Source organism: Dermacentor silvarum, chromosome 9 (assembly GCF_013339745.2).
Source record: "Dermacentor silvarum isolate Dsil-2018 chromosome 9, BIME_Dsil_1.4, whole genome shotgun sequence".
Lineage (NCBI taxonomy): Eukaryota > Metazoa > Arthropoda > Arachnida > Ixodida > Ixodidae > Dermacentor > Dermacentor silvarum.
In genome coordinates this window covers 74,433,158-74,445,228 of record NC_051162.1, presented here as the reverse complement: position 1 = coordinate 74,445,228, position 12,071 = coordinate 74,433,158, and the positions used below count along the sequence as shown (strand labels likewise).

At 42.4% G+C, this 12,071-nt stretch overlaps 1 protein-coding gene across 1 annotated transcript in view; it reads right to left on the bottom strand.

Annotated features, from left to right (window-relative positions):
* Positions 1-11,101: 11,101 nt before the first annotated feature.
* The window catches only part of LOC119464792 (uncharacterized), a 33,663-nt gene continuing 32,693 nt past the window's right edge, over positions 11,102-12,071 (bottom strand). Inside the window, exon 9 of the mRNA XM_049655318.1 lies at positions 11,102-11,182. Within this exon, the coding sequence (XP_049511275.1) occupies positions 11,102-11,182 (81 nt within the window). The remainder of the gene's footprint in view (positions 11,183-12,071) is intronic.

Here is a 12,071-nt window from a genome sequence, read left to right as displayed (position 1 = left end):
CCTGTGCACATAATAGGCAGTGCATATTTTCGATAATGCAAAGCGAGGGGACGGAGGGAAAAAGTGCTGAGAGTGAAGCGCATTCTTGGTGTTTTGACGTCACTTCGCCTGATAGTAGTGAAGAACGACACGTGCACTTTATTTTTCATTTCTTATTTATTTTATTTTTTTGGAGAAGCTGCTGTGGCTGAACGAGCAGTAACACTTGTGCTGATTTTATTATATATTATAGCTGAAATGTAAAACATGACCAATAGACCTGTAGAACAACTCAAAGTGATCAATGAATGCTTTCATTGTCTTTGTTTTTTTTGCGCTCCTTATCCCAGGAGAACGGTAGATCAAGACAACGTGTGCGCAAAGGGGTAGTCCGGCGCACAGCATCACTTGCTAACAAGCCCCCATGCATATATTGATTCTAGTTGAATAATACAACCACTCTCTTCGGAAAAAAAATGAATGGACACAAAGCAGCGGCAGCCGAACCTAAGAAACCTCGCGACAATTCCTTACGCGGCGCTTAATTAACATATAAGTGAAGCCCAAAAATCGAGTACAAGGATCTCGTTCAAGTTCGCCATATTAATTTACTTAACTGTGTTAGTATAGTGTCAAAGCCCGAAGGCTTTACATAAAAAAAGCGGGCAGTTTTTTTTTCTTTTCATAAGCAAGAAAGCTTGGAACGTGGCCGCTGTGAGAAGAAACGTAGGTGGGAGGTAGAAAAATATGTCCTTTAAGCAGCGGGAGTCATAAAATACTAATAAACAAACTCAAGCGAGATCGCATACGGCGACAAGGTAAACCAAGCGATAATTTTATAGAAGACGCACTGGCTCCACGTCTGTAATTGTATGTAACAAAACACGGACGGCAAGGTTTTGGACACTTTCGAGAGCTTGCGATAAGGCAGTTGCTGGATTCCAGACAGAACTGGTGTACTCGAAGATTGACCCAACCATAGATTTATAAAATAAAAGCCTCCCATGAAGAAAATTTCGGAGCAAGAAACCAAACATGCGGTTGGCATTGGGAAATTAGAAACTCAAGATACATATTCCAAAACTGTTGTGTGTGATGTGTATACCGAGATATCTACAAGACGAACAGTTACCAGAGGTGTGTCGTTGAGGGTATGAGTCTGAATTTATAAGGAATAAGGAAGCTTATGTGTGCCTCTTTGCAAAGTCATAACAACGATAGGTTTATTGATTAGCTGATATAAGATGCAAACGTCAGCGAACCATTTATTCAAATCTGTGTTGCTCTCACAAAAAGAGTTCACCTACTTGAAATATATATATATATATATATATATATATATATATATATTAGTAGTTTTATTTTCCTTATGCTTGTTTCACGTTTTAATCAGAAATTAATTTATACAGTAGCCTACATTTTTATCAAGTAGTGTTCATTTTCTTATTTGTCCCATTATATTTTCCTGTATTTTCCTTGATCTTAGCCTCGCTCTTCGTTCTTAGTCCTAGGACGGCAACTTCAACTCTTTCAGCCATCCGTCAATGTTCGGAATGGCGCGGCGGGCCACGAACATTCCTGTGCTTTTTTATTTTTATTTATTTTCAGTTCCCTTCCAACGGAGAGCGCCTTGTGTAGCCGTCTTGGCCGTATGACCAACCATTTTCTCTTCACTCCCCCCCTCCCACCCCCGTCTATCTGTGGTGGCGTTGTCTCTGTTCTCCGCCTTCCCCTTTCTCTTCAGTGTAGATATATTTGGCCTCGTGCAATATAAGCATTTTATTCTAAGTTAGCTTTGAGCTTGTCTCACATTCTTGTCCCTTCCATTTGCTGTTTTTTGTTTTAGAAATATGCGCCAATAGCCCAGCAGAAGCTTGATCAACATGGTGCCACTTTTTTTTCCCGGTTCTTTCTGCGGGGAGGAATTGACGCCTACTGTGCCAGTTGGTCTGAAAAAAATCATCTGGCATGAAAAAAAAAACACGCACGACAGAGCTTTCCGGGAAGTTCACCTATATAATGAAGCTGGCTGCAGGAGACACTACTACACGGTTCGATATGCTCTTTATGCAGAAAAATAATATAAGGAGCAGTCATCCAAAATGACCTGTATTGTACTAGCAATAAAATATACAGCCGCTACAGAAATTCAGTTAACAACGGTATTACTGGTCGTTGGTACAGATGATTGGACCATAAAGTTATGCAGCATTTTGAAATTCACTACCAGGAACACTATTTAAACTATGCACATGTAAGCGCACATACTTTACAATTATATACCCCCTTGAATTTGTTATTGCGCCTATCGAGGATGGACACGACAATTGCGCATTGCTGCGTTATAATGGAGTGCCCTTTTTCCACTTGTAAACAATCTCCGATCGAATGATCCAACACAATAAATACAATTACGCGAAAGTTAACAGCCTTTGGAATAAAACGAAAAAAGTATGCAGAACATACATAATAATTTAGTAAGAAAAAAAATACCAGAGTGATCTCGTTGCAGTTGGTGTGAGCGGTGAAAAATTCAAATAAATATTGCGTGCTGTACAACATATATAATCGGGATTGGCCAGCGAATGCTGCGTGAAAAGTAATATTGAAATGCCGTTCTGTTTGACAGGCCGATATTTACGAGTCTATCAGAAATGCTAAACAACGTGGCTATGCCTATAGCTTTGAACGGACGTTGTTAAGCAATGTTTAGAGATGTACAGCCAATCACGGCACTCTAAAGGCAAATCAGGCCCGGGATAGCCAGTTGCGTCGCCTGGCCTAGCCAATAACGGGCATTCACCGGCAAGGCAGGGCCAGCGCTGGATGTCTATTACAGTGGCTTTCCCAGAACTGGCATTACGGATGCAACGGCGGGCCTTCGCGGCCCAGCCAGTGCCGGCTGAAAATCATCATCGGCCCTAGTTGGCCCCATCAAATGTGCTGCCTTGGATGCGTGCTGTGCGTGCTTCTCGCTTGTGCACAGAGTGCCTTGCAAACATAGGAAATGGAACTCCCTAGGGTGCCTCGATGCCCAGCGCCGTCGTGCAGGGTGGAGACAACCCCGCTGGCGCCGCCATATTGAGTCACACGAGCTGAGACTCAGCTACGCTTGCGTTTATAAATAGTGTTACTCGCGGCGCATTTCCAAGTGATTTGCCTTGATGAGGATTTTTTATCGGTATCGCATCTGCACATCTTTATAACCAATAGCCGTTAACTCGTCGAAGGTCCAAGACTTAAATGTATTGCGCCGGGAACGTGCCCCAAGTTGCCTAATTCAATTTACATTTAACGTGCCCTGTGTATGTTTGATATACGCACTATCTTTTTTTTGCGCTTCGATGCTTGGTATATAAGGTTTGCGACCCCCTGTGTGTGGAAGTTTTTCTTTTTCGCTGTTCTATTTTTTTTTACACGTCACGCCTCCTTTACCGTAGCCAGCCACTCGCGCACGGCGGTTAGATTCCCTTGCGTTGCGCGTGCTCTTCGCGTTCGTTGCAATTATTTGACGATATCTATGCTTTTTTTTGCCCACAAAACTGTGTGCTGACAAGATTAAGCTGGTGTAAAAATAACTGCGATGTCAAAATAAGGTTTAGTTAGTGCTGTAGAGAAAAATGTAACGTAACTTGTCTGTGTCGATCTTGCGTAGTACACATAAGAAACCAAACGATGCACAAAATACATTTACTTAGTAATGTCTACTACAGTCAATCATGAAACATGAAAGATTACATGTACTGTGTGGCGCCTGAAGGTTATGTTGAAAGACGAGATAAAATAAATCGCAAGGTAGGCTCGACACACAATTCGGGATAGTGAGAGTTTTTTTTAATTTATTCATTACATGGGGGGGGGGTTCAAGTGAGTACATCCACCTTATTACACACAATATAAATCGAAATCAAGAATGCAAACAAGAAAACACATCCGCGGGTAATATTAATCAAGATATCCAGCCAGAATACATCAGCTACCATCGAATACGTCGCATCAGCCAAACACATCGATGGCGAGTACAGAACATTTTATAAATAACCATTAGAACACTGATAACTACATTGAAAAAATAAACAACACTGCATAGATATCGCGTACAAAAACCGTAAATGAAACTAAGACAGTCAAATACAGATTAACAATGTTTTTCACTTCGAAAATATAGTCCATGATGATGTAAGGCTGTTGACTTTAACAGACGGCGCCCATCCTGTCGATTTCCCTCGTACTGGTCCTCTTCAATGTGTTTCTAAGTACAAGTAAAACAACAAAAGTGATTATTGATATGAAAAGTTGCCTTGTAAATACAGCTAGAGAACCCATTACAGTGCTTAAAAATAAAATTTCGCAGAAGTAATGCTGTATTTCCTCGCTTCACACGTTTCGAAGAAATGCACAGGCTACAACAGACACCATGCCAGAAAGCGCCGAAACATTTTGGTCCCATGATGCCCCTTAACTCTACTACACCTGGGCATACCATGCACAGGCATTTATAGACCGTCACAGTGCCCACTACGATCGGGAATGAGCACGAATGACCATCGGCTTACGAGCACCACGCTACAAATATATTCGTCTAAAAAATCAGCTATATAACGTAACAAACTGAGATCCGCAAGATATCTGCTGAGAATAGAGAAAATCACAATGCTTCGCTTGCCACGTACACAACAGCCACTCTCCCCAGAAGAAGCACTGCGTTCTTTAGTCCCAAATAACCAGTAGCGAAAAAAGAAACTGAGGGGAAAAAAAGAAACAAGAGACACACGATGTGTTCTTCCCGTGAAAAAGTAAAATAGGTGGTTTACATGGCGAATGTAAGGCTATTTCGCGGCGAAGCATTTTCGTCAGTTCTTAAAATAAGGGTACTACTCGCATAGACTGCGCTGATCAAAACGGCAAAAGCCTATGCGACGCGCGCTCGCAAACCATACGCTACTCAGCATCGGTGCAGTACTTAGTTCGTCAGCGAACGTAGGTACGTGAGCGAAGATCAGAGAATACTTTCTTATTTATGAAAAACACGATGCGATAGTCTAAACTTTCTTGACACTTACCTCGCAAATGTAGGAGCTATCCGTTGCCTTCTAGTGATGCCGCTTTACTTGGGCTTCCCATCTCTTCCTTCGCTGTGGGTCCCGGGGCAAGCGTAAACAACGAAGCCCTTTACGCGTCGATCCGGTGCACTTGGGAACACAACAGCCCGTCATGTCGACTCGATGCACTTGACAAGCTTGTCATTCATGCGGCTGAACACTGTCCAGCAAGTAGAAGCGTCAGCGAAGCATCCGCGCGCACTGTGTCTCGAACTAAGCACCGGCACCAAGCACTCGCAACCGCTCGCTGTGACTCAAGATGGCGTCGCAGCGAGAAAGCGGCGGCGCGGGTGCGGTCAAAGGATGGCACCACCCTGAAGGCGCTGGCATCGAGTCACCCTAGAACTCCCACGACAACAGTGACATCAATGCTGATGCTTGATGGGCGCTGGTTTTCACAATTTAGTTGCACAAACTTATTGCCTCAGTGCGAAATTGAAAATCTTGATAAGTGTACTTTTTTCGATGAGAAAGATTACTTTCGGAAATAATCATGTCCATCACGCGCCTCCGCGTAAGCTCCCACTTTTCTGCTGAAGTTGCGTAATAACGACTCATCTGCCTCTTCACCAATTCTTACTACAATGACTTTTCTTTGTTTATAAATGCTTCGACGTTGTTGTAGTCCTTACGAGGTTTTCGGTTTACGAGCAGCGTTAGGGAAAAAATTTTCAGCAATCGCAGCTTGCTACTAGTACAGCTTACTTTTTAAGACAAGATGTGTGGACAGAACTTTGATGTAAGTAAACATTACAAGGGAACGTTTCTGAATCGAAGTCGTGAAAAAAAATTGTTATGTAAAAAGACATTTCTTTGTAATTTGCTGTTGCTGCCTGTCTCTTAAAAATTATCATGACATTCATTAGTGACTTGGACATTGTGCTCTGTTGCCAGCCTGCACTAGTTGAAACATTGCTCTCATGGCTATTTTAGGTGCTCCTTGCATGTTCTGACAATGTGACAGTTTTATTGTGCCACTTCTAGAAGTTAACACAGAACTTATTTTGTAGTGGTGAGGCCGTGACCCACAACAGTGTCCACATCACGGAGGAGCCCACGGAAATGCAGGGATCCCGTCGCTATGGCTGCAGTGGCACGGCGTGTAATCTGGATGGTCGGGTCAGGTATGTTTTAAGTGTACGTGTTCCAAAAAGCGGGATATCGGTATCATTTGTGCGTAAGTTTATTGACATATAACTTAACACAGCTTACTACACAGGCTAAAAATTTATGCAACTTTATCCAACTTGCTGCTTATTTGTGTTTGTAGACGTTATGCACAAAACTCTAGTTCTATACAAAACTAGACCTAACATGTCCTGATTAGCGTTTTTCTTGCGCCAATCACTTGGCACGAATACATTTTGTTTTTGCTTAGTACAAAGTATATTTATCCCTTTTTATTTTGGTTTTATTGTTTTGAAACTGTTTCCTTTGTTTTGGCTTTTATTTCCGCATTTTTCTGTTTATTTTACTCGCACAAGCGTATTTCAGCGTATGCAAGAATTCAAAGTGTGGTTTGCCAAATATGTCACTGGTCTAAGCATGCATCGTGCTTAGCATTGATATTGACAATTATTTCCGTGTTCGAATAATAACTGACACTGGTAAATACAAATTCGACAAGATTCAATTTCTTGAAATGACATATGAAGGTCGTTCACACATGAATGTGTAGCAACTGCAGGACAGTATTCAAAGTGCTGCAGCTGCTACATTAATGAGGCGTTTTTCAGTCAGCTTACTTTTTTGCAACGTAAGCTGTTATTGGCTCCTTCCAATTGCCGTTTCGGGTCGCGATGATGCCGCCGCCGGCGGCCGCGTAACCGCTATCGCCAGAAACGCGAAAAAAGTACCCGATTCTCGCCGGGATCGAACCCGCGCCCGTTGCGTGGGAGCCGGATACTCTACCACTCAGCCGCCATGCAAGCGCTTGCTGTAAGGCCGTGGAAAACACCCTAAGCGAAACGCAGGGTGAGACGACTCGAGCCTAAGTTACTTAAGTTATTTTATGCCCACATTTTCATAGAAAAACCCATTTTGTTTTAACGTGCTGAATAAACAAATATTTGGCCATTTCGTTTGCCCCCCGTGATGCAGCTACTTGTCGTTTAAAGAATAAACGTAAACCAAATGGTTGTCATAGTACATGTGCACACTGTAGCACGAAACAAAGGTAATGTGATCCACGCATGCCTAATATATAGATATTTGATGCGTGGAAGAGTTTTGCAAACACACCAGACGGCACCATCCTGGTCCCAAGAAGACACCAGACCAGCATACAGAATGCACCAGGCAAGCACACCAAGCACACTTCGTCGAACACACCAAGAACACCACGACAGGGACACTGAACACACCCGACTGGGCTCACAGTAAACACCAGGACGGGCACACCAGACTAGGCTCACCGTACGCACCTGGACGGTTACACGACACCCACCAGACCCGTATCTCAAAACCTACTCTGGTGTAAACGATAAGTCTGTTGTATTTGTCGACTGGGTATTTATGTCTGTAAGCATTTTCCAGCAAGCCTGTGCCTCTGGATATTTCACGGTCAAATGCTCAGTGCATCGGGCTGCTGTGATGAGAGAACAGAATCCAAAACCAATCGTCGGACCAATTTCGACCATTGGGTATGTGGGTATGTGTCGCTCTTCAACAAACCTGAACGCCGGATGGATGCGTGACTGGGTATGTGGCACTGGGATTGCACCGCTCTTCACTGAATCTATCTGACACTGACCTAAGTGAATTCATCTGGCACTGTGTTTGTGCAAATCGGTCTATGCCTGTTTTCACTTGAACCTTTTTGATATCAAATTGGGTAACTGTGATTGTGCCTGTAGGTGTGTGCCGCTTTTAACAAAAGTCTGTGACCCCAACTTGTTTTACTAGTGATGTGCTTCTAGGAATGTGCTTCTTTATAATGTCCAAAAATTCAGACAGGTACCATCTCAGGATGGGATGTCAGCGTTAATGCGATTGGCAGGGACGCAATTTAGCGACAGCCACGTGTGGCTAATGTGTAAATATATATTCCGAGATGATTGTTTCAATGTATATGACGTGGTGAAAATTCCGTACGGCACCGGACAATTTTGAATAATTTCTGTCATTTTAAGTGACACATACCACGCGTAACCTGCCCAGTGGCTCAAATTCCGTCAAAGCGGCTCGTACCTAGTAGCACTAACCACGTGGCTCAAGTGTACTTCGATGAGGGTCATTAAAGAACGGCACATAACCAGTGGCGCGTACCTAATGACCCATTATGGTTTCAAGGAAGTTTCTTGAAGAGTGTTACATATCTTTTACAGATACCAAGTGACCCAAGGGGCCCATTAAAGTTGTTCGGCAGATTCAAGTTCCGTCCATTGAAGGTAGGTATGTTCGCCAGTTTCTAAGTTGGTATCAAAGAGGTTCGTTTCACAGCTGCATACACCCAGTACAACTTACCCAGTACTACCACTCAGTAAACAAAATCGTTCTGACCGTTCCTTTCTAACACTGTTCCATTAGCAGAGTAGGCAGACGTGCTACCTGTTAGACCATGGACTATCCATTGACACACGTTTATCGGTAAAAAGGTTAGATAAATGAATGAATAGAAAGACTTATAGTTCGATAGATAAATGGATTGACAGATGTCTACTTTTTAATAAGAACCGCAGAATGATCAAGCACTCAGGTTAATATACTTGGAATCAGATGGCAGAGTTAAAACTGAACGAAACACTCTAGTACTCCTACGGAATTCAGAAATTGTTTTGCATTATTTTCCATAGGACTAGCATTCATTTAGAACTTCACCAAGTTTTCTGCACGGATGTCCGCACCTAACATCTTTCACGCAAGTTAGGCTTCTTGGATAGTCCGTGGTCAACTGTTTAGAGCATCGGCCAGCCGTGCGCAGAAAACGGCCTCGAAACCAAACCTCGTACCAAAACTGGGCTTCGAGGTATGCAACAATGGGTATGTGCTATTCCACAATGAGCATGTTTCTCGCCAACTTGAGTCACTGCACATGTGTTACTGTATATATCAAGCTGTTCATTGAACATATTTAACACCAAAACGGCTTAAAGGGTTTGTGACCATGAATATTTCCCGCTCTTAACCTTTTCGGCGCCAACTTGTTTAAGAAGTTTTAGTACTGTGTAGTTGAGCTTTCAGTAGATTGGATAACGGTTTATGTGCCTCTGCGTATCTACCACTCATTATGTTGTTGATCATATAATGTATATCAACTGTGGCCCATCGAAAGGTAGATTGCCAATACTAACAAAGTCAGCTTCATAGTTCATTTTACTTGCATTCTGTAGGTATAACAGGTACTATAAAATTTTCCGAGGGCTTTAAGGCACCCTGAAACGTTTTTTTAGGAAATCTCAGGGATGCATGGCAATAAAAACGGCGACTTTCTAAGAACTTCCCGTCAAGGTGAGAGAAACAAACGAGACATGTTTGGAGAGGAGGCGCTACGCATGAGAGCTTCCTTTCATTCAGAACAAAATTAAGATTCTCTGCATCGGACCTTTCGCCACAGGACACTGAGTGCCGTTTGAGTTTCCATCGAGAAAGCACGACGAAAAACAGGAAATTAACAGGAGGTAAACATTTGAACGTGATAACAACTGCAGCTTGTGGATTCCTTATATACTTGACAAGAGAGAAGGCTTTGCGAGCGAGTGCAAAATTCGGTGCGCAACCGTTGGTTTTCGTAGAAAAACGAGGGAATAGCTGTCATAAAAGACCTGCTAATTTCTTTTTTATTTTAGGTTGTACCTTGTTGGAGCCACATTGGCTCATAGCATCATAGCAAAACCTTTGGCACCATATCTCCATGTGCCGCCAGCAACTAACAGCCTGGTAGAGATCTTTCGACCAATGAATGTGAGCAAGATATTTTAGCGAGACCTCATGAACGCCAGAGAAATCAACCTGAGGTATAGCACCCTTACTCGCTACTCTGCACTGGGGAAGAGAAACCAGAAGTAAAAAGTATAGGCGTGATATTGTGAAGGGAAGGAGTGAATGCACTTGTGCATTATTCAAAGGCCTCCTAAATCGCGCAAATGTTATAGGGCCCTAGATCAATCTGTTCTATTTAATGAGTACTCACGGAATGGGACAGCTCACAAAATTCAACCGATCCTTACAGGTTAGTGCGATATTTCGAGAAAATGTTACTAAACCGTGCAAGTGCATCACGAACCCAGGTATCCAAGTGCATATTTTACTAAACGCTTTGTGCTTAGCCTGAAAAAATGAACATCAATAAATTGTTAAGTGCAAACTGTTCTACACAAGCGCAGCATGTATAGAGGCTACTTTGGGCCAGATATCTCCAGATAAATAATTTTCTAGCACACTAAATGCAACAGTATGATTTCCAGTTTATGCTGTTTATGTAGATTGTCTGTGGTGCGTTCATCATCCTATACAATTGTGGTGCTTGTCAAGATTCTCACTTTATGTGTCGCGCAATTTCGTACTTTTATAAGCACTGCTCAATTCAAACTTCAGTGATTGATCTGCAGTGGCTTAGACTCTAGAACAAAAGTGCTAAAATAAACGTGCTGAAGTATCATCTCTAATGCAGGGGAAAAGAAAATAAGGATGCTTCGTTGGTTTCACTTATGTAACGTCACAGCCAAGCGCTGTTTTATGTGCAAGTCTGTGTGCCACTAGGTAGCTATTCAGGAAATGCACAGCAATGAAGGTGTTTTCAAGGAACACGGACAATTTCACGCGATTTGTCATGGCTTGTACAAGCCTATAACATAATAATATTGGGTAATACATACCTTGAAACGCCAAATTTAAGCATAAAATTACGTATTCAAATATGGACATGCATTATATGAATACTCACGTCCTTGATTCATAGACGAACCGCAAACATCCAGTAAACAACCTCAGAGAAACGGGAGATGTTCATTGTCAAGCGCAGACACAAGCACAGCGCTGAAACATAGGCAATTGTAGCAGCAACAGGTCAAAAATATTACTCAGGAGAATTGGTCTTCAAGAGGGTCTCCTTGCATGACTCTGTTGGCCCTTTTGCTACACAGTGGGCACGAGACATGGCTCTAATGAACAACGCATCTTCATGAAAAGCACAAAATATACAAGTGATATAGTGAGTAGAGTAATATACAAGTTAGTAGAGGGCTTGCACATAGATAATTTCTTCGCATTATTCATGCGCAGATTGCATAGTTACCCATTCGAGAGTTAGCTTAAATTTTTACGTATTGGCAGGGTTGACGGAAAAAGAAAAAGAAACGAATGCCTTAAATTCAACACGGAGAATAAAACGCCTATTACGGCAGTGTAGCCGTATTGCACTTTATTTTCAAAAGTAATAGCCGTTCTTTTCCCCAATGACTTCCCTATATAAGCAGAAAGAAACACTACATGGATTAATGAATATGCCTCCAAATTTTCAAAAACAGCACTCGCTCTTTAAAGATGCACGGGAAAAAATAAAAGACGCACCACTTATATTTTGAACTAGAAGTCAGAAAATTGCTGGGTCACACACGGGGACAGTTCCCACTGCGCATCCATGTTTGGCTTTGCTCTTACGTCATACTTATGTGTCCCTCGACAAACAATTCACAAGGCCTGTCGCCTTCACAGTACCATAGCGCTTACGCTACAGACGCTGCGCTATGGTTGCAAATCTGCAAAACAGTTACACGAGAGGAAGTTTTACTGAACATATGAATGTCGACTTGGTTACCAATAAACTTTTAAGCAAAGATAAACTAGGTATTTGCAGATGCGTTTTAGCTACTCACATGCTAACAGGAAATAGCGTCAAGACGTCGTAGCGGCTGCATCAGAACAATGTAGAAGATATACACAATCCATAGTAGCTTGCCAACTAATTTCACAAATGCAGATATTCGCACCGGAATTTATACGTGAAGCAATCCTCTAATATAAGTACAAACTCATCATGAAGACAATGGC